The sequence below is a fragment of the Sporothrix brasiliensis genome (genome assembly GCF_000820605.1).
Source record: "Sporothrix brasiliensis 5110 chromosome Unknown Cont17, whole genome shotgun sequence".
NCBI classification, from domain to species: Eukaryota; Fungi; Ascomycota; class Sordariomycetes; order Ophiostomatales; family Ophiostomataceae; genus Sporothrix; species Sporothrix brasiliensis.
The window spans coordinates 2,725,965-2,747,035 of NW_024467136.1; the positions used below are offsets into that span (position 1 = coordinate 2,725,965).

The 21,071-nt window shown below is 57.2% G+C and overlaps 6 protein-coding genes across 6 annotated transcripts; 2 read left to right on the plus strand and 4 right to left on the minus strand.

Moving 5' to 3' along the window:
- Nucleotides 1–165: 165 nt before the first annotated feature.
- SPBR_02671 (uncharacterized protein) lies at nt 166–1,836 on the plus strand (the record flags this gene model as incomplete). Its single annotated transcript, XM_040760974.1, has 1 exon — nt 166–1,836. One exon carries the CDS (start codon nt 166–168, stop codon nt 1,834–1,836), a length of 1,671 nt encoding a protein of 556 aa, XP_040620807.1.
- Nucleotides 1,837–2,102: 266 nt separating this feature from the next.
- Nucleotides 2,103–5,838, minus strand: SPBR_02213 (lipid acyl hydrolase; the record flags this gene model as incomplete). Its single annotated transcript, XM_040760516.1, has 3 exons — nt 2,103–2,241; nt 2,323–5,504; nt 5,563–5,838. 3 exons carry the CDS (start codon nt 5,836–5,838, stop codon nt 2,103–2,105), a joined length of 3,597 nt encoding a protein of 1,198 aa, XP_040620808.1.
- Nucleotides 5,839–8,706: 2,868 nt separating this feature from the next.
- On the plus strand, nt 8,707–9,246 carry SPBR_03292 (uncharacterized protein; the record flags this gene model as incomplete). The annotated part of the gene is made up of 1 exon (XM_040761595.1): nt 8,707–9,246. One exon carries the CDS (start codon nt 8,707–8,709, stop codon nt 9,244–9,246), a length of 540 nt encoding a protein of 179 aa, XP_040620809.1.
- An 864-nt stretch (nt 9,247–10,110) lies between these two features.
- Nucleotides 10,111–10,421, minus strand: SPBR_03365 (uncharacterized protein; the record flags this gene model as incomplete). The annotated part of the gene is made up of 2 exons (XM_040761667.1): nt 10,111–10,199; nt 10,265–10,421. 2 exons carry the CDS (start codon nt 10,419–10,421, stop codon nt 10,111–10,113), a joined length of 246 nt encoding a protein of 81 aa, XP_040620810.1.
- Nucleotides 10,422–12,477: 2,056 nt separating this feature from the next.
- Nucleotides 12,478–15,792, minus strand: SPBR_02243 (regulatory protein; the record flags this gene model as incomplete). Its single annotated transcript, XM_040760546.1, has 1 exon — nt 12,478–15,792. The coding sequence occupies one exon, from the start codon at nt 15,790–15,792 to the stop codon at nt 12,478–12,480; it is 3,315 nt and encodes a 1,104-aa protein (XP_040620811.1).
- A 3,652-nt stretch (nt 15,793–19,444) lies between these two features.
- Nucleotides 19,445–20,280, minus strand: SPBR_03149 (mitochondrial peroxiredoxin PRX1; the record flags this gene model as incomplete). Its single annotated transcript, XM_040761452.1, has 2 exons — nt 19,445–20,108; nt 20,258–20,280. The coding sequence occupies 2 exons, from the start codon at nt 20,278–20,280 to the stop codon at nt 19,445–19,447; spliced, it is 687 nt and encodes a 228-aa protein (XP_040620812.1).
- Between the last annotated feature and the right edge of the window lie 791 nt (nt 20,281–21,071).

Genomic DNA, 21,071 nt, shown 5'->3' on the forward strand with positions numbered 1-21,071 from the left:
CAGCGCCTGGCAGGCATCCAGTCTTGATCATCTACACCGTCTCTTCTAAGAAAGGCCGGCCACAGTCGCCAATTGCCTCATCTTGGCCTCGTCCTCAACTCAACTCACACTTCTCCTCCTCGCGGACGTCACGATCCTCACGACTTCCACCACCTAACCATCGCCATGGACGACCCGCTCCCCGACCCAACACTCACGCTTACGCTGCCCAGCATCCACGACGGCACGCCGCTCGACTGCCGCATCTACTTGCCGCCGTCTGTTCTCGCTGTAGCTACAGCCAGCCCCAGTGCCATCGCGAGTCTTCCTCGTTGGCGCGGCCATGCCGCCATTGTTGCCCACCCCTACGGGCCCATGGGCGGCTCTTACAACGACCCGATTGTCAAGATGGTGGCCCAGACCCTGTTGCAGCCGCAGCCGCAGCCGCAGCCGCAGCCGCAGGCCTCGGCATCCTCCTCCTTTGTCGTCGCCACGTTCAACTTTCGTGGCGCCGGCCGCAAGCCGCAGGGCCGCACATCGTGGACCGCCAAGCCCGAGGCCGCCGACTACGTGACCATTGCCGGCTTCCTGTACTACTTTGCGCACTATCTCGATCCATACGGCGAGAAAGAGGCGGCAACAAGCACGCAGCCGCCCACTCCAACGTCGGCCCCAGCATCTAGACAACTCTTGTCCTCGCCGCCGCCCACGCTCCTCTTTGCCGGCTACTCCTACGGCGCCATGGTCACGTCGCTGCTCCCGCCCCTGGCCACCATCTTGGCCAGCTTCGCCCGACCGCTGCGCGGTTCGCCGGCCGCCGAGGTGCGTCTGCGTGCAGCGCGCTGGGCCGCCATCCAGAACGCCGACTTTGCCGCAGCGATGGAGTCGGCGTCCGCGGCCGCCGGCGGCGGCAAGGGCTCGCCCACCAAAGCCCGCCGTGGCGAGGCCCGTTTGAGCATGGGCGTGCGCGTCGGTGGCGGGCCCGACGAGGACGCGCAGTGGCGGCGGACGAGCCACGAGGTCGGTGAGGCGGGCGGCGCCATCCGCCACATTCTCCATTCGTCTCCTGCACCTCCGCGGCGATCGGCATCGGCCGACCACCGCCCTGGCCGCGCCCACAGCCATCGCCACAGCAAAAGCGACAGTGGCAACGGCCATGCCAACTCGCACGTGCGGTCCCATGCCGACGACCTCGACGCCCATGCCGCCAAGAACGAAGAAAGTGGTGGTGGTGGTGGTGGTGGTGGTGGTGGTGGTGGTGGTGGTAGCCAACGCCGCGTCTCGGGCTGGATGGCCAAGATCCGGCATGGCAACAAAGACGAGGCCGCACCACCACCGCACGACGACGACCCCAAGTCGACAACGCTGTCCGCGGTGCCGAACCTGACGGTTGTCCGCCCGGCCTACCTGTTGGTCTCGCCGCCCGTCGGCCTGGCGACCAGCCTCGCGACCATGTCCTTTTGCGCCGCCGCGTCGGCCACGGGCGGTCTCTTCAAGCGGAAGCGGCCAGCACCGACACCGTCTGCAACCGACGACACCACGTCCATCGACGGCAACGACGACAACGGTGACACCGACGACGCCAACAGCAAACTCGCATGCAACCCGACACTTGTGGTGTATGGCGATGCCGACGGCTTTGTCTCGCTGAAAAAGATACGCACATGGGCGGCGGGACTGACGACGGCGTCGATGGTCGCCTCGCGTGGACAGCCTGCAGAAAGACAACGGCCCCTGTTCCGCGCGCAGGAGGTGGCCACGGCCGGCCATTTCTGGGCCGAGGGGCGGACATACTATGAACTGCAGGAGGCCGTAAGCACCTTTGCCGCCGACTTGGCGACGGAGGCGCAGAATTGACGAAGCATAGAACGCGTCGATCAATGATTTTTTCTTTTTCTTTTTTTTAGGACTGCACTTACCACTCACAACGATACCCTTAATGCATAATGTTTATTTCAAAAGACATCCAATAAATGCTGTACTGGCTATACAGTCCATGCCAAATGCTACCTGTTCGTGGCTGCGTCGTAGAACGACGTCCTCGTATGCTCGATTCCATAAATGCTCCGCGTGTACTCCACATATGCAAAGATAAAATGTATAAATGTCAAAACGGCATGGACTCACCAGTCCATCCATGATCCCGCTCCTTCGTCGTCACTGCTGCTCACAGGGTTGCTTGCCGTCTTTCGCCGGCCGGTATGCTGGCTGCTGTGGTCCGAGTGCTCGATGCCGCTGTGCCAGTCCTCTCCCGACTCGCTGCTGTCCGCGGCCAGACCAAGACCAACCCCAACCGAACGGAGTCAGTCGCTTGCTGCCGTTTCAGCGGCAGGAACAGGAAACCGGGGACGCTTCTGCGTATGCCGACCACTGCCGCCCATAAAGACGTCGCCGTCGTCGACATCCGAGTTGCTGCCACGCGTCTTGTCGCCACCGTCGAGCGCGTCATCCTCGTCGTCCTCCACCTCGGTGTGGTCGTGCTCGACCGACTCCTGCGAGGGTGCCCGCGTAGTGGACGGCGGTGTGTGCGGCGTGTGCGGTGTGAGCGGTGTGGCACGTGCAGCAGCGGCAGCAGCAACATGCTGGTGGTGGTGGCGGGAGCGCTGTTTGCCCTTTTCCAATGCGCCTCCGTCGTGGACAGCCATGGACGGGACGGACTTGCAGCGACGCATGAGGCGCACCTGGCGGGGCGGCGTGTGGGACGTCTTTGTCGTCGCCTGCTCATGCGTCGTGCTCTCCGTCCCATCTCTCTCGTACGGATCGCAGTCGCCGCTCGTGTCGTCCTCGTCGTCCTCGTCGTCCTCGTGCGTCTCCTCGGACGACTCGTCGTGTGAGGCCCGACGCGAGAGGGACGGTGGCACCACGCCCGGGTACCATGTCGTGCTGGACACGCGCGTCATCCTGGGAACGACGCCCGCAGACGTTGAGAGGGGCTGCATCCGCTGCGCGCGTGGCGACTGCGGTGCGGTCATGGACGCCGGCGCGTCACTCGCAACGCCAGGGCCCGCATGGCCGCCCCCTCCACTCACGGCCTGCATCACCGCATGGTGTGCGGCGGCCACGGCGGCGGCGGCAGCGGCCGACACCGCAGACACGGCCGAGGACGTCGACGAGTTCCGCCGCTGCCGCCGCTGCTGGGCCTTCATCTGCAGGACGGGCGATCCGTCGTCTTCGTCGGCCGCGCCGTCGCCATTGTCAGTCGGCCCGAACTGGGCAAGCGGCGTCAACCCGCCGACGGACCGGTCACCAAACCCCCAGTTGTAGCCCTTGCGCGTAAACGACGTCGTCGGCGACGGCGTCTGCGTAGAGGCAGAGGCCGGCGGCGGCATGGGCAGCTGCTGCAGGCTGTTCTGCTTCACCGCACCACGGTACGCTGCGGGCGAGCGTTGGTGGAGCTGGCTGGGAATATGGTGGCTGTAGCCGGCACCGGCCACCTGCGACGGCGACGTGTGCGGAGGCACGCCATAGTAGCTCACGCTGTGCGTCAGGCGGGGGCGGCCGTTGCCGCCGTCGCTGCCCCCAGCGCCGCCGCCGTCCTTGTTGTCAAAGAACGCCGACAGGTTCATATCAGCCATGCCACGACGGACGGCAAGGGACAGACCGCCATCGTCGGCCAGGAGATGCGAGTCCGAGTCCTGCGTTCCGCCGCTGTCCTCGCTCAAAATCGTCTCCAGTGCGTGGCGGTTGTGCCGCCGGCGGGCCGACATTTGGATGCTGCCGCCCGAGCCGCGGCGCTTGTGCTGCCGGTGGTGGCTGTGGCTCAGGAGCTGGTTGTGGAGGTGCTGGCTGTGGCGGTGCGCCACGGGCGACCGGCTGCGGCGGGAGGTGGGCGTCAGGTGGAGCCCGGCCAGCGGCGACATCATGTTGTTGGCCGACGTCGGGTCTGTGTCGCCGTCGTTGCCGTCGACGGTGCATGCGCTGGCACGCGCGCTGGCGTTGATGGCAGCAGCCGTGTCCCACGTGGTACCCACCAGCGGCGCCCCGCCATACAGACTGTTTCCGCGCACGCCGAGCTCGTACGACCCCGTAAAGAAGCGCCGCAGGTTCACCTGGCTGTCGCTGAAGGCGATGCGCTCGCGCAGCGTGTGCACGGCCTTGTCCAGGGCCACTTCGACGGCACAAGCCTGCTCGATGCGCGAGATGCTGGGCCACGTCGCCTGTTCGCCCACGCGGCAGGCCTCGAGCATAAACTCGGTGGTCGGGTTGCGAATCAGGTTCGTGCCCCAGGCCAGGCTCATGCGCGGCAGGATGTTGATGTCGGCCGTGTAGCGCTGGTTGAGCATCTGCAGCAGCATGCTGAGGCTGCCGCGGAACAGGCCCATGTCCACCAGCGTCTCGAGGTAGTAGATGGCCTCGGACTTGCTGAGCCACGCGAGCGTGTACAGAATCTCGCCAATCGACGGCGCGGACGACGATGCGCTGCCGTCGTGAGGCGCGTCCAGCTTCTCGGTGTTGCTCACAAACAGGACAATGTGCGGATTCGTCTGCGACACGATGAAGTGGTTGACATTCAGCATCTCGCCCAATCGCTCGACGGGCACATCGTTGTCGAGCGACCCATCGATCCACAGCTGCTCGGCCGGATCCCACGGCACGTGCTCGCCCGTCTCGGCATCGCGGACGAGGAGAGGCCGCGGGTCGAACACGCCCGGAATGGAGCACGACGCAACCACGGCGGACCAGATGATGACGTCGGGCGCGGTCAGGTAGTTCAAGAGCGACGGCAGCTGCAGCCCCGGCTTCGACGACACGGTAATGTTCAAGATGCGGCGCGTGCGGTTAAAGGCCTCCTGGAAGGTCATGTCGCCCAGCAGATCGCGCATGACCCGTGCAATGTGCCGGCTGTCGTGCCACGCACCGTAGCGCAGGGCACGCCCAATGTGTGTCAGCCACGAGTCCGGGTTGTCCTTGTCCGTGAACACGGCCAGGTCGCCGTGGGCAAAGCGCGTCAGCAGCGCCGGGATCTCTTCGTCGGTCCGCGTGCACACGACAGCCGCAACGATGGACCCGGCCGACGTGCCCGAGATGATGCGGGGCAGCAGTCCGCGGTCAAACAGTGCCTTCATGACGCCAATGTGCGCCATGCCGTACACCGAGCCGCCGCTCAGCACAAGAGCGCTGCGGCCGTAGCTGCGGCGCGCCAACAGCAGCTGGTCCAGCATCTCCCGGTGCGTCAGGCCCTTGGGCAGCGCCGCCGCGCTGCGCGAGCGGTCGACGAGGGCATGGATCAGGTCCACCGAGGCCTTGGCATAGCGCTCGACGAGGTATTTCGTGCCGGCGTGCGTGTGGCTGTAGAGGCCGGCGCTGCTGATGCCGCCGACGTCGCGCGACAGGGCCGTGCGGACGAGGTGCATCATGCGGCGGATGTCGGACGAGAGGCGGGCGTCTTCGAGGTCCTTGAGGCGCGCCTTGACGAGGTCCGGGTTGTAGAACTCGTCGCTGTCGCTGCTGGCTTTCCATGTTTCGTGTTCGTCGAGCTCGTCCAGCAGATGCGCCGCTGCTTCCCACTCTTGGTAGGTTGTGGCCTGCACGGTGGTCAGTGGGATACGAGACACGAGAGAGGGTTGGCACGCAGCAACATACATTGGCCATCCGCAGTTCGAGGATCTGTTGGCGTTCATGGCGCTCTTGCGCCGCCCAGCGCGCTTCCCGAGATTGGTTGACGCGAGCTTGTAACGACTCGGAAAGGCGTGTGGCGAGAGACGGTATCCGCCGGGTGGCATTCGCAGGCTTTGGTGCGCTCTGTTGCGCCCGAGCCCGCTTCAGCAGGCCGGCAAGGCTTCGGATGGAGGGCAGACCGTTCGACGCTGCGTCGCCGTCGCGGCCGCCCTCGCGTGGCAAGAGGAGGAAGTCTCCCATGCTGAGAGGCGCTGTGGCAGAACAAGCGTTGGTGTACAAGGCAGAAGACACTCAAGACTGATCCAAGATGATGTATGTCGTGCAGAGGGTGAGACGGACGGTCGAAAGGACATGGCCATGCACACTGAGGTGCATGAAAAGTTGTCGGTGAGAGGGTAGTTGGGTCGCCGGAATGCCGTCCAGGAACGCAGTCTAGATCGAGATCCAAGCGTGGTGCGATAAATGGAGACCTCCCTGGCGTACACTGCAGTCTGTTGTCTTCAGACACTGTGGGTGGCAGAAAGCTGTCTTCGGAGATTTATGCCATCGAGTCCGCTTGTGGCGCCGGGGTATGTGGTCATCATGAAGGCGAGCCATGCTTTTGCAGGGTTGTCGGGAGACGCCGATCAGATGCAGCCAAAGTTATGTCAGTGTTGGCTGATCTGCTGCGATGCTGGAGGGAAGGCGCGGCCGGTAGCGGTGAGTGACTAGCGACTGCCCCATCAGAGCGCAGCCCGCCAAAATAGTACGGTCACGAGCCGCAATTTTACCCACAGCTGACCGTCATCGAACTGCCCCAAGCCAATCAGCGGCCCCCAATAACACGGAAATACAGCCAAGTTCGTGCGTGTCTGACTGATCCCGGCCATGAGCCAGGAATGCCAGTTGCCACTTTCCTCTGCCCCAGATTCTGCCCCTTGTTGGGCGCAGGGCAGCTGAGGTGCTTCCGGGCTATTTGCCCTTCGTTCCTGCCTAATTTGTTGAGTTGCATCTCACTGCAACGCCCCACACCAGAAACTGGGGAAGAAGCCAACTGGACTGACAGGCTCACAGGTGGAAATGAACGTAAAACCGCTGTTTCGATTCTCACTTTGATAACCTCTCCATTGGAAATGAAGCTCTTTGGCAATGTTCTCAACGTTTGCTAGGTAATTACAATGTCGTATCGTTCGGATTGTTGCCATCTGGCACCTTCCCGTAAGTCCTCTATTTCCACTTTCGGAAGCCGCAACCCCCACGAATACGAATCAGGTAGTACCCACTCACGTCGTGTGGCAGCATCGTGATGCCAGCCTTCACATGTAAAAATACAACAAGTGTGGTTTCTCGTCGCGGCATTGGGCGGTGAGGGCGGGAAACTCGTCAAATCTGTTGCACCTCTTCATGGGAAGTTGTCATAATAATTTGTAATAATACTGTATTCTTTGAAACTGTCCAGTTTTTGTACGAAATGGAAGTCAATACAATTTGGCGAATAAGACGTCAAAATCGACTTCATGTCCACGTTTCTTTCACCCCCAGAGCAGACAGCTCTCAGCATTCACATGGTGTCTTTGAAATTGCCTCAACATCACACACCAAACCGCAACACCATCGTTCAGCATATGGTATGCTACAATACTTACCTCTTTCAAAAACGCCATCACAAGTAGAACGTGATGTCCGCTACAAATCAGGTGTCAACGTAAAAAGCCGTGGATGTTGTCGAGTTTCGGGCGATGTAATCAGCTCGCACCGGTTGCTCTCGCTACCAGCATTGCTGTTCTTTTCCAGAGAGTTTAGAAGCTCCAGGGTCATGTCACCGTTGTTGACGAATGTCCAGGCCAAGTGCTCACAGAGTTTGCAGAGACCCCGTCACAAAGAACAGGTGGGCGTGCGGACGTGGGGGACAAATACCTGCCAGAAAGCCGCCGTACATACCGATGATGTTCGCCTTGTTATTAGCATATGAGCTTTCCCGTCCTTGTTCGCAGAGCTCTGTACTCGTAGCTGGGCTGTGCTTGCACTGTGATAGACTAGCGAATTCCGCCGTTGGGATGCCGATGGCGTTGTGCACGTGCGAAACGCTCCGTCAAGGACGAGCACGACGTCAATCTGAGATGCGATGGGCTGACGGGCTGAGTGTCTCCGCAGCCTTGCGTGGCTCCAACAAGACTCGGCAATGTACGGCGCTATTGGAGACAAAGCGTACGCCAAAATCTCGCCAGAGCCGTCTTCTCCCTCCGTTCATCTCGTCTCAACTCTTCGTGGAGCTGCGAAAGCTGCATACTACCTAAAGCATGCTGCAGGAGGTTTCCACATCCAGAGGCGCGTCATACCCACAAAATGTCGTCTCAGTTCGCGCCCAGCACGACTCCAACGTGTGCTGTCATTGGCGCCCGCATGGTATATGCCGTATAGTTGTTGCGGCAGGAGATGAGGACGGCGTGGTGCAGGAGGATGAGGAGGCATTCAATGCAGGAGTCGCGATGGTCATGTCGCCACGTTTTAAACTGTACTGAATATTTTGGCGGCGTTTTCTTCCACCCTTTTATTTCACGTGACCACTTACACACAGTCGACGACTCGAAATTGTCAAAACAGACGAGGACCAATACTTTCATGCAGAATCCTACGCACATTCCAGGTCATGTTGATTGGAAAAACAGCCGCTTTGATGGTTTCCACAGTCGGGAAACGCTGGCGAAGGGGTGCAGGGAGAAATGAGATTGACGTGTTTTTTCCGTACTGCTTTATTGCTTTCCTCCCTCTCCTCGTCGCGACTTCCATAAGTAAGCCCAATTGCTAGCTTACTGTGGCAATCGTGACTTCCTTTTTTAATCCTTTGTCGTTTGCAACGCGGCACGCCTTCCGCTTTGGGTTCTTTCTCTTTGTGGCACTTCGGTGACTTGGCTAGTCTCGAGGAAATCACAAGGAAAGAGCGGTACGCGTACCTTCCTCGCCAGTCGTTCAAAGGGGGGCCTCAAAACAAAAGGCCATATCTCCCATTTCTTGCTCTCTTGTCCTTCCAACGTTCTTCATTCTTCGTTTTCTCGTCTCCATCCTCTCACAACACCTTACAATCCGTACAACACTCGACATTTCATACACTGGCGTCAAGACCTGGCCATGCTCTGTGATATCTTTACCCGTGGCGTCGGCCGCCGCAGCACCATAAACAATGGCGCAACCCAGCAGAAAATGCTCTACTTCAGCGACGACGAGATGGACTGCGTCCCAACATCGCGAGACTTCAAGCCAGTTCACTTTCGCCGGCGGCACACCAAGCGCTCTGACCGCCGCCGCAGTGCAAATGCAGACATCCTGGAGAGCGTTGGTCTACCCCCGACGGTGTCGTACAGCGACATGAAAGCTCTGCAAGACGGCCTCAGCGTCGATGATATCTTGGGCCGCCGGTCCTCGTGCAGCGTTCGGTTCAAGGAGGCCGTGTCGATGGTCGGTGGCAACGCAACCCAAGCCGCCCGCCGCGCCTCAAAATCAGCCACGTCGGTGGCCCGCTGGTCAAAGAAGATGTCACCGACAATCATCGACTCGAAGCTGCGAGAGAGGCCCATCCACCATAGCTACCAGTCCTCGGCATTTCACGAGATCGTCGGCTCGCCTCCTCGATTTCATGACAAGGTTGACATTTCTCAGTCACAACAATAGGGTATGCTACGGAGTACCTGTCCATCGCCTCCGCACCGTGGCAAGGAGCCAGACATACTAACCTCACGAGCTGCAAAGGTGGTGCATGGAAGTCAGACTCTCTCCCCAAACTCGAAGGGGATTCCATACAGCCTGGCCAGTGGCTTGGCCAGCGCCGGGTATTTTCCGAAACTGGCCTCGGCGAGAAAGCACATTAATGCCCTCCTGCATCTTGACGTACGGAGTTGCCAATTGGCACACGTGAGATGCGATAAGGAAAGAACAAAGCCAGTCCTACCAAAAATCAGCACGATACAGCACTGTTTGCGATGATACCCAGAATGGATTCACGACGCTAGCGAGATTCGGAGCGTTCATGAGAGAACCGTTGTTGCATTTATGCGTTAGCCGACGTTGTCGCGGAAAATACAACATCGTGGAAGGGAAACGAATTGAAACGGGCTGCATTCGATGTCCATTGGTTATATGGAGCAAAAGAGAACGATCTACCAGTAGGCATACCGACAAACCCCCGTCTCTTGTAGGAACAAGATTACAGCAGCCCCGGTTTTGTGCACTTTATTTCTTTCAATGTTTCTTTCGACTACACAATATGTTGGACAAGACATATGGAGTTAGTCGACACTGGTTTATTTTTTATAAAGGCATTTACAGTATGACAGTGCTTTGTGGTGTTTATTTGCTTTACAGGGTTTGATGTGTGCTCTCTTCCAACCGGCCGAGACACATTTGTATTTCACTAGATAACTTTTGCCACAGACCTTGTCAATGGCCAGCTAATGTTGGTTCTCTTCGCCCGATTTCTGTTGTCCTTGAAATTATGCCACTCTGAGAAACAGGGCCATCATCTCTTCCAAAACACATTTAGTGGTGGTGGTCGTGATCGCGATCGTGGTCGTGATCATGGTCGTGGTCGTGGTCGTGGTCTCTGCGGCAGCGGTCCTCGCAGCGGTCTAGCAGATGGAATGTCAGCACTGAGAGCCATCACAATCTTACATGGCGAACGCAAGAAACGTACGGAACTCATCCTCGCAGTGGTGCTCGCGGTGGTCTTGGCGGGCACAGTTGTTGCTCTCCTCGAGGCAGCGGTCCTCGCAGCCACGCTGGACATCGGCGACGGCAGCATGGGCCGTGGCAGCCAGGAAAAGGGTGACCAGGATTTGACTGAACTTCATGTTGACAGTTGTTTTGGGGGGGGTTAGGAGGGACTGATGGAACTGGATGAACTGAAAGATGAGGATGTTTGTTTAGATGCTGATGGCTGATGAGTGCTTTGCAGAGGATGAAGATGAATGAAAATTAGAATCATGGGAGGTTTTGACTGGACGTATTTATATTCAAGTACACACGGTTAGCCGTGACGTCCAACGACCGTCCGCGTCTATCCTCTATCGTGATATGAAGCCATCCGTCCATGGGCCCTGGTGACGTTGACATGCTATCCCACCTTATCAATATGCTTTAATAGCTTGCTGACGGGATCACCATGTGCGGACATGTCCGTGAGTGCGAAATAGATGAGCCGAATATATTGGCTCCTGCAGGAGTCCGACAGACAGCATATCTATCCTACTGTATTATTCTTTGTCTGATCCTCCTCGTCGGTGATTTTGTCTCCATCGTCTTGTGGTTCGCTGCCAATGTCGAAGGAGGGTTCTAGACTTTCCTAGACTACTTTTTCGACAATCTAGGCAAATCAATAAGATGAACATCTCACCAAAAGTCTTTCTGAAGGAACGATCCTACCATACCGGGAAAACGGCTTGTCCAAGACCAAATAAGCTTTTGGGGATCATAAAATGTACGGTGGCCTCGCTGTCTCTCATCATCCTGCCCGCCCACATGATCACCCACATGTACATGGTCGGCTGTCCGTTTCTTGGCTCCTTGGCTCCTTGGCTCCTTGACCCCTATATATATATACACCTTGGCTACATGTTGGATGGTACTCTCGTCTCGTTGCCGATTCGGCAAAATCGACGCGTGGCAGGGGCAGAAAAATGCTTGTTTGAATGACTCTCCTATTTCTCCGTCTCTCCAACATTTTGGTGCGGGTTGCCATTTCCGTGTGTTCGCCGCCAAGGATACTTCGCCTCAGGTAAAAGTTAAAAATAACGTCTTTTGTATCCTTCGCTAGCAAGAATGGAGCAGGATGACAGTGATCATGACCAGCCGGGAGAAAGGAAACGGTATTATTATTATTACCAGTGGGGTGCTCAAAGGATAAATTCGTCAGTCACACAGTATCTTCGGAATACACGCGTGTTGGTATCTTCCTATCCTCCGCTATTAAGCTTAAATTTAACTCGAGGCGAGGTTGAGAGACGATTGTCGTCCATCGTTCACTTTCCCCGTTGGTATACAAAGCCACAGACACGCGGATTTCGGTGCAGTGTCCATGTGCCAACGAAGCACAGTTCATAGTCGACCGCAAGCAATATACAGAGGTATCCTTCTCTCGTCGCGTCTTTGTCCTGCCTTTGGCCACGACAATAAGCAGCGACGTCTACTTCTCATTCCATCTCATAGCATCTCAATGTTCAAAGTACCGGCACCGACACCGGTAAGACTACGGTGCTGTTGGAACGTTGAGGTATCCATCGCCAAGGCGGACTGTACAAGACGAACGCGCAGTTGGCAACTTCTGGAGACTATACCAAGATGGGGGTGTTACGTAGTTGTGACAGAAATGACGGCCAACCGGTCGAGTCGTGAACGTGAAAAGAGGGGGCCTTGGCGATGGGGACGGAATCTTACGACGGTTCGTATATGTTATATACTCGCTGCCACGCAACATTGGCACAATAATCTCAAAGAGGTACGGCACATCCTCAACTCTGGAGAGAGCGCTGGGACGTAATGAATGTGCAAAGTGGTTTTCCAATGAACAGGCGAGGTTATATTTGGGATGACGTTGTTGAATGTGAGTAAACTATGGGGGTCAGTTTACAGCTTTACACCTTTACATTTCAATCCGAGTTGAAAGGACATGTTTACTCGCAACGGTATATGTTATTTTTAATTTTTAAACCCAAAACAAATACAAGTGTTTCCAGTTCTCAAGAGAAGTTTTATTTTCACCTCGTACAGATATCGTTGCATGTCATAACGTAAAATCAATTCAAAATAAAAGCCGTAAATTGCCTCCAAAACTATGCGGGCAACGGTCAAATAATATGTAAGAAATGAAGAGCAAAAATCACAAAAAATGACCAAAACGATGGACATCACTCAACCGCTAGCAATACCTAGGCCGACACGCGCATTGTTCGGGCCCGTCATGCCCGTGTTGGTGCCCGTCCGCTCGCGGAGGCGCCGACCCTCCATCAGTCCCTTGAGACCGCGCTTCTGCAGCCCAATCACACTGCTGAGCTCGCCACTCCAGACCTCGCGCTGGCCGCGCTCGCTGTTGTCACCCATCTCGGAGCTCCACTCGGAGCCAGAGACGCTCGTAGTCGCGCTCAGCTCGCCGCTGCTGGGCCGTGCACCGCCGCCAGCACTAGCAGTCGAGCCAGGCACAGACGTATTGATCTGCAGGCCCGCCGTCCGCGCGGCCAGACCGCTGGCGTCGCCGCTGCCGCCGCCTGGCAGCTGCTGGTCCGCCTGGGCTTGCGACGGCGACTGCAGCGTCGGGTCTATCGGGCTGAGGACGTCGAGTCCGCTGGGGACAAAGAAGTTGGGGTTGAGCGTGCCATCGATGCCGCGGCCACCGCCGGCAGCCATGGCCGTCGCGTTGAACACGGCTGCCGCATTGCGACTATCGAGAAGGGCATGCAGACGCTCGACAACAGCTTCTAGGAGACCGTCGATGCGATACGGCCGTGCAATCTGCAGAAGAGAGCACAAGATCTGCGGCGTGCAGAGCTGGTTGGTCGGCGGCGGGAGAGAGCTGGTGTACAGGAAGTGAAGCAGTGTCTGGACGGTGAGGTAGGTGTGGGGGAGGTAGAGGCAGCGGGGGCGACTGTTGGGTGGCAGGGTCCTCGGTGTCGGTGCCGTATTGATTGTGGCAGGATCAACAGCGGGTGACATAGGGCCGACAACGGCCGAAATTCCGGAGAGACTCGTGCCTGGTGTACTGGGCGGCTTGCCGGCAGAGCTACTGGAGTTTGTCGCTTGTGAGCCCATAGACATGGTACTCTCCATCGTGTTGCGGCTCGATGGGGTAATGGTGATGCTTGAGCTGCGTACCCCTGCGAGAGGGGTCGAGCGCGCGCCGGCTGGTTCGCTGCCATCTTCCGTGGCCGTACCTTCCCGTAACAGCTGCACAAAGTATGGTCCCCAACGGCGAGCAACAATCCGACTGTTCACCGGGATGCGCTCGCCACCAATGCACAAAATATCCATATCGGCCAGCTCGCGCATCGCCAACGCCTTCTCACCGAGATCCTCTGACGCGCGGGAATGGAAACGTCCTCCTGCAGTCGAGCCCGCTTTGCGAGCGAGACTGAGGCCGGGGTTGGTGTATGGGCTGCTCGCGGAGACAAAGCCGGACATGGGCGTCGTTTTGCGTGGGTTGTCGTAAAAGCCAAAAGCCTCGAGCTCGACCATGCATACGTTCGTAAAGTTAATACGGCGGTGGTTGTAGTCGTCCACAAGGCTGCGTTTGCGGTTACCCAGAATGACAAACGAGTTTCTCCGGTTCCAGAGCACACCGCGGTTCCAACTGCCCTGGCTAAAGACACTGCCGCCAGCATCGATCCGCGACCAGGTCAAGTTCCGCAAGTCAAGAGCCCAAAGGGCATATTCTTGCTTGGAGCTTGTCAGGTACGTGCCACTAACCACGAAATGGGTATCGATGACGCCGCCGTTGGGGAATCGGAGGCCAGGGGGTGTGTACGTGCCGGCCATGGGCTTTTCTGTCAGGGTGCCATCGGGTGATCGGATTTGCAACTCGAGCTTCACGTCGAGGAAGTTGTAGTTCGAGTACACGAGCATGGACGAGCCGGGTTCACGGGCCTCCTGACTGATTCCGCCCATTTCCGGCCGAATGTTGGCGTTGGCGTTTGGTGCGTTGGCCCGGCCGATGCGTGCCGTGACCGAGGGCGGCAGTGGCGCAACAACACTACGGTAGGCACCACAGCTTTTGCCTAGGGGTTCGGTCGACGTCCACTTGAGGCTGCGGAGGTTGAAAACACTAATTTGCTCGATATAGTGGTTGGCGCCATCCTGTCCACCTACAACAATCATTTCGGCGCCGCCCGTGCCGTCAATGTTGATGCCAATGCGGCCTTCGTTGGTGCCCGTCGCTGGGTTGTGCTGTAGCGCGGAGAGTGGTGCGCGGTGGGAGCTGAAGGTGGCGGATGAAGGGATGATGCAGGCACAATGCGCATAACGACCCTGCGGAGTCTCCTGTGTCTGAATGTAGGTCCACTTCTTTGTCGGCACGTCGTAGATGTAGATGTCGGACATGACGGCCACGTCCTGTTGCTGGTCCTGTGGTGAGCCACCGTTGGCACTCTGCTGCGGTGACATGCCGCCATAGCAGACCATTTTGGAGTCGCCCAGCGCACACATGGAATGAAAGTATCTCGGTGGTGGGACGTCGCCCGTGGTCTCCAGCTTTGTCCAGTGACGCCGAATGAGGTCGAGTTCGTACAGATCGGAGGTGAGCGACGCCGGGCGGCTCCTAGACAATATCCGGCCACCAAAGACGTAGAGCTTGTCACCAAGGATTGTGGTCGTGGCACCGACAAGCGGATGTGGTTCACGGCCGGTTGTTCTGTGCACATTGCACATGAGACCCGACAGGTGTGCAGATGAGCCCGAGTTTTGTTGAGGGGGGTTGGTGTTTCCAGACGCTGCCTGGTTGGTGCCACCGGTGCCGCCGGGCGTACCGCGTGATGCGGATTGAGGTTGCGGCGATGGCCCAGCGGAGAGGGGACCGTTGGCTCTTGAGGCCATATTGTGGCGTTCGTCATCAGTTATACTTGACTGGCTGTTGTTCGCGTTGGAGTCGATGCCGATGGCCGGAGAAGGACCAGAAGCGGCATTGGGTGCGTAATAGCCCTGCTCGGCGGACGAGGCTGAGTCCATGGTACTGGTTCGACTATCCATAGTGTCGTCTTTCACGTCGGAGTTTTGGATGGAGGCAAGGCTCCCGCTGGAAGCTTGAAAGCGGGTCTGGGACGAGGCAGACCCAGAAGTGGCCGTAGGGAGGAGAGGGAAGCTTGGAGGGGCCTTTGGCGGCCGTGGTAGCGGTTTTTCGAGACTGTTCTGCAAACTTAGGCTGCGAGCATGCTGGTAATGTGATTGGGAAGGGCGATATCCAGTGATCGGGGCAGAGCCGGGTGGGTGGTCTTCGGAGCCCGCTGTGTACGGTTTGAGTACAAACTGCGACGGTGGAGGAGGAGAGTTGCGGTGGGAGATCGAGGACTGTCGTACAAAACGGCCAAAATCTTCGCGACCCGGTGTGATTTTTTTGATCCCCCGGTAGACGCCGGAGAAAAGGTCGGAGGTAGATTTTGTGGACTGCGACGGTCGGTGGTTGTCGTTCTCCGAGTCAGAAAAACGGCTGTCACCGTCGTCGTGCTCCGTGAAGCTGTCCATGTTGGGTTAGCTTTGCCGAAGACAAATTCTGCAACGAGTTGGACCTCGTCCTCTGTCATCTGGAGCGACCAGAAGGTCACAAGAAACAAAGACGTCCCAAAGAATCAGATGTGCGATAAATGTGAAACGGAAGGAAGAAGAACAAAAAAACACAAGAAAGGAGAGAGGGCAAGGTTGACGGGCTAGCGTGGAAGCAAGGCGGATGACGTTGGAAAGCTCTCTTTCCCCATGATCGGCAGAGCGCCGGCCCAAGGGCACAACCAGGGGCACAAGGAAAAAGGTGGGAGCTTGCGAGCGGAACGATGTATCACACCACGGAGAAGAGCCACAAGACGACGTTCCTTTGAGGTAGGATGCCCCCATCAAGGTGTCATCGCAGCTGTTGGCCAACGAAAATAACTAGGATGCTTGACTTTGTGGCAGGCAAAAAAAAAAAAAAAAAAAAAAAAAAAAGAAAAAGTAAAGAGAAAAAGAAAAAGAAGAGAGTCCAGAGGACAGGGAACAAACACAGATTGCTGGTGATAAAAAGACTGGGGAAGAACGTTGAAAAGAAGGACGAATGTGGTAGAGAGTTGGGCAGCAGCGTCTGGTGGTCGACCAGAACCTGGCTTGGGAGACAAGGGTTCGAGAATTACGTCGTAAACGAACGGGGAGCCAGGAGAAAAGAAGAAGAAGAAGAAGAAATGGCAAAGAAGGGGCAACGGAGCAAAGACGAAATCAAGAGGCGCGAGCGTACCTTGAAAACAACGGCTGGGCAAAAGATCAGCGAGACCAGCGGAGGAAGTCCCACAGCCTTGGTTCGTTTCTAGGCGGACCTATACTTTGGTATATTAAGGTCGAATCTCGTTTGGCTTGGTTTGGCGTCGCAATGGGCAATTTCGGGGTGCCTTGGCCGTGGTCTGTTTGTGTCCTTCGGCCACCTGCGTTGTTGGCCTCGCTTGCGTTGCTTGCAAACAGGAGGGATGTGCAGTGGGTGTGGATTGCAGGCCGAGAGGAAGCAGCAGCGGAGGGAAGGAGGTGCCCAGGAGAGACAGCAGGAGAGACTGGGTCCGGGAAACGAGCCGAGGGATGTCAAAAATGTTGGTAAAGACAGCAGAGGACGAAGTGGCAACGTATGTACTCTGTACTTGGTGCAGTTGCTGAACAGGGAGTCGACGGAAGAAAAGAAGAAGAAAAAGAAGAAAAAATGGACGAAGCGGTCCCGCAAGTGGCTGACCGCACAGACGTGCCTTGGGAGGGGTGCTCGGTGCACGAGAGAAGTGGCACGCGCGGGTTCGAGGAACGGCGAGATGTTGACTCAATAGCGTGCGGTATATCTCGCCGTTTGGGACCCCTTGTTGGGCGAGAAGCTCGTCGTGTGGAGAGGCAGTATTGCTGCGTAGAAGATGCGAGGATGCGAGAAGGGTGAGCAACGTCGAGCAGGATGTGGGCCGGGGGAGCAAAAGGCGGGTCGAGTCGAGGGGCTTGGCTGCTGGAACTGGGATCGCGCTGGAGGCGAGGCGTCGTTGGGCGTATTCTGTAGGGACGTATGGATTTAGGACGTTTTTTGCGCGAGGAACGAGGTATTTCGTATCGGGACGCTGCGGCTGGACGGCGCAACAGAAGCCAGGACGTGCTCGCGATCGCGTGGCGACGTTGCTTCCGGGCTGGTGCAAACGGGATGGGCCCCCTTTTTCGACTGTGGGCGGAACGGTCAATGTAATCGGTCTAGACTAGGGGGGAGAGTTCGTGGAGGAGGGGGAGAAAAAAAGGGGCACGAGAAATTGTGCGTGCGGTGACCAAGGACGAGAGGGGAAGCGCAGAGGCAAATGCGCGTGCGTACGAAAGAGTCACGGACGATGGTGACGATTGACAAAAGCGGGAAATATGCAGATGAAGTAAGGAAAGGAGAGGCGGTTTGAAGAGAACAGGTGAGAAAACACGGTTGAGGCTGCAGAGTGCGTGCCGTTTGAGGTTCACGAATGGCCCAGGTGCACACTTTCCATTTCCGCTGAATGTTTCTGTCGTGCCCTTTCCGTTTTCGAACATTGGGGATGAGTTCCTGTCAAGAAGAGGGGCTCGCGGTAGGTTGAAAGGGGTCTCTGCCTTTGGAGGAAGGAAGGGCGCCATCGGGAAGCCATGAATGGGCGGAACTAGGATGGAGCTTCCGACTTCGACGGACCCAGCGTCAGGGCGGCCTGGCTGGCGGTTTCCCTTTTTGTGCTATTTGTGGGGACACCTGGGGCATATGGGCAAGTCAAGGCAAGAAGAGCAGACTCTATATCAGGCGCTGATTGGCTGGGCCTATTGGAAACGCATTGACGAAGGAGGAGCGAACAAAGAGCCACAATGGGCGGCTGGCGGTGGTGGCTGCCTTACTGGATGAAGAAAGAGCTGTACTACTCCGTACTCCGCAAGGAATGCTTTCCGTTGATCTGATCGGTTGGCTGCCGCCAAGTAGGAGCATGCAGCATGTCGACGTACCGTACTCTATACGCTGTACCGAGTAGAGATCCCAAACGTCCCGACGAGGAATCTACAAGGACGCAGAGCACGATGCGAGACGATCTAGGTGGTCGATACCATGGGTGAAAGCCGATCCACACTGGAGGATGCGAGAATGCGAGAATTGCGGGCGGATTTTTCCTTGGCTGCGTACAAATTGTCGCCAAATTTGTCTTGCGCGTTTTTGATCCGATTTCTACAGCCCTGTCATTTTTCGCTTCTCTGTCTTCCCTGCACGGAAGGCGGCCGTCGTTTCATGCACTTGAAATTCAGGACCTATCCGGCTGTCTGGAGCTTGGCCTTGGCCCCAACGACCCTTGCTACGTCTGTTCTTCGGGGCTGTCATTTCATATGCCACGAGGAATGCCAAAGTGCCCTGTGCACACCCTGTCCTCTGCGCCCAGGGCCCGCCTTTCGACTTGTAGACCACACCACCGGGATTCGCGATTCAGCTGGCCGGGGCTACGTGCGACGGGACGTGGCGGCTGGCCAAGGGGAGAGAACGATGGTGCGACGACGAACGTGGCATGTCCGTGATGCCAGATGCTGGCCGCGGAGGGTATTCAACACAGCCGGCAACGTACAAAAAATCAAATATTGTACATGCGTCGTATGGTAGACGGCAATCTGAGTCGTGGATCCCAGCGCACAGTCCATTGTTGTTGAGATGAACACAAACGGCTCTTCACGATTTGTTCCGTGTTTCAGCCTTGCGAACAGCCGGCAGCACACTCGTTTCAACAAAGACCGGCAGAGCAGCTGCGTCCGCTGTCGTGTCCCGACCATGTACGTTGTATTTGTCATCGGTGAAACGAACGAGTGCCGACGGCAGCAGAGGTTATTATGGCCGGCGGCCGCCGCAGCTGGCCATGTTCAGCCTATGCTACGGCCTCTCACAGCAGCCAAAAGCAAGACCCTTCCGTTCATCGGTATCCCTCGGCTTATGCAGCGTTGTGACACTTGTCTACACGTCAAGCATCCGGGGCTCGTGGCCTCGGTTGGTGTACTATTTTTTCTTTTTTTATACTTATTTTTTATTTCATTAACATTGGAGGTCTCTTTCTAGCCAATTGCATACAAAAAGTCTCGGGATATAAAAGAAGAGATCGAGTCGTTAGATCGCAATTATTTTTGGTTGAGAGCAAAAAAGAAGCATCCAACTCTCCGCTTAAGCAGCCGAGGTCTTGTCCTTGGGCAGCGGGGTGAAGCGCAGGTAGGGCTTGACGATGCGGACCTCGGGGAAGATGGCCTTGGCGTCCTCGGTCTTGATGCTGGGGTGGACAATGACGTCGTCGCCGGGGACCCAGTTGATGGGGGTGGTGACCTTGTTCTTGTCGCCGGTCTGCAGGGAGTCGACAATGCGCAGGACCTCAGCCGAGTTGCGGCCGGTGGAGGCCGGGTACGACAGGATGGTGCGGATGGTCTTCTTGGGGTCAATGACGAAGACGGAGCGGATGGTGAAGGCAATGCCCTTGGAGTCGACGTTGGTGGTGTCCTGGTAGTCGAGCATGTCGTACAGGTAGGCGACCTTGCGCTCCTTGTCGGCAATGATGGGGAAGGTGACGCTCGAGCCGGTGACCTCGTTGATATCCTTGATCCAGCCCTCGTGCGAGCCCAGGGTGTTGGCGGACAGGCCAATCAGCTTGGTGCCGCGCTTGGTGAACTCGGGCTCGAGGCGGGCGAACTCGCCGAGCTCCGTGGTGCACACAGGCGTGTAGTCCTCGGGGTGCGAGAACAGGACGACCCAGTTGTCGCCAATGAACTCGTGGAAGTCGATGGGGCCATTGGTGGTGTCAGCCTTGAAGTTGGGGGCGACGGTGCCCAGGCGGATCCTGCAAGGCGATGTTAGCATGCCGTCGTTGCTGCCCTCGTCTTGGACCTCGCCGTCGGCTGTCGCCATAAACCGAGCTCTGCTGCCTCGGCTTGCGACCTCGTCTCGGACATTTGTCAGCGAGCACGCTCTACTGTCTGCTGTACTTACGGTGCGGGTCTCTCCTGAGCCATTGTGAATGTGTGTGGTGGTGGTAGTTTGCGGGTAGAAGAGTGCGGGAAGAAGATGTGGTTGGGGTAGGTGGAAAACGAAGTCAGTGGTACGACGGGGTGTAGATGGAAGAAAAACAAGAAGAAGAGGGGAGAAAAGGAAGCTTTAAAACTGGCGAGCTGGCCAGGTGGCGCGCTTTCCACTTTAAATAGCTGGGCATGAATGGTTTACTAACAAAGCCGGGAAGGAGCGAAGAAGGTAAAGAGGGAGACCATCGAAACGGGGCGCCGGTTGGACCGTAGTCGGAAGGGCCATTTTTCTTTTTCTCTGGTTGTTCTTTCTGTATCTCTGCTGTACTTGCGACTCCCCGTTGCCTCTACTGCTCTAGTACGCAAGTAGTTTCTTGCCAGAGAGTGGGCAGCGGGCCTGTCAAGCAACGAGGACGGCGCGAGACTGAAAAATCGGGATTTGACTAATGGATCACGCCTTCCCTCCTTGACGTGCGACGTTTTGTGATCATCGTCTGGCCGTTCTTGTGCAGTTGAACATTGGTGCTCGCTTGTGTCTTGCCTTTTTGGGCGTTCCTGGGTCGTTCTGGTGCCCCCGTCTTCATCCGTTTTGGCCCTGCCTGTGCATCATTCGGTTGCTCCTTCCTGCTTCACAGCCGAGGAACGAGCGTCTTCTTTCCTATTGCAAGACAAACATTCGCAGCTTTATTTTGGTACAGCATCTTAAAACAGAAGGAACTCCCGGGCAACTCCTTCATTCCCAATTTCCTCCCAGGCTGACGTTTGCTCGCCGATCCGAGAAGGAG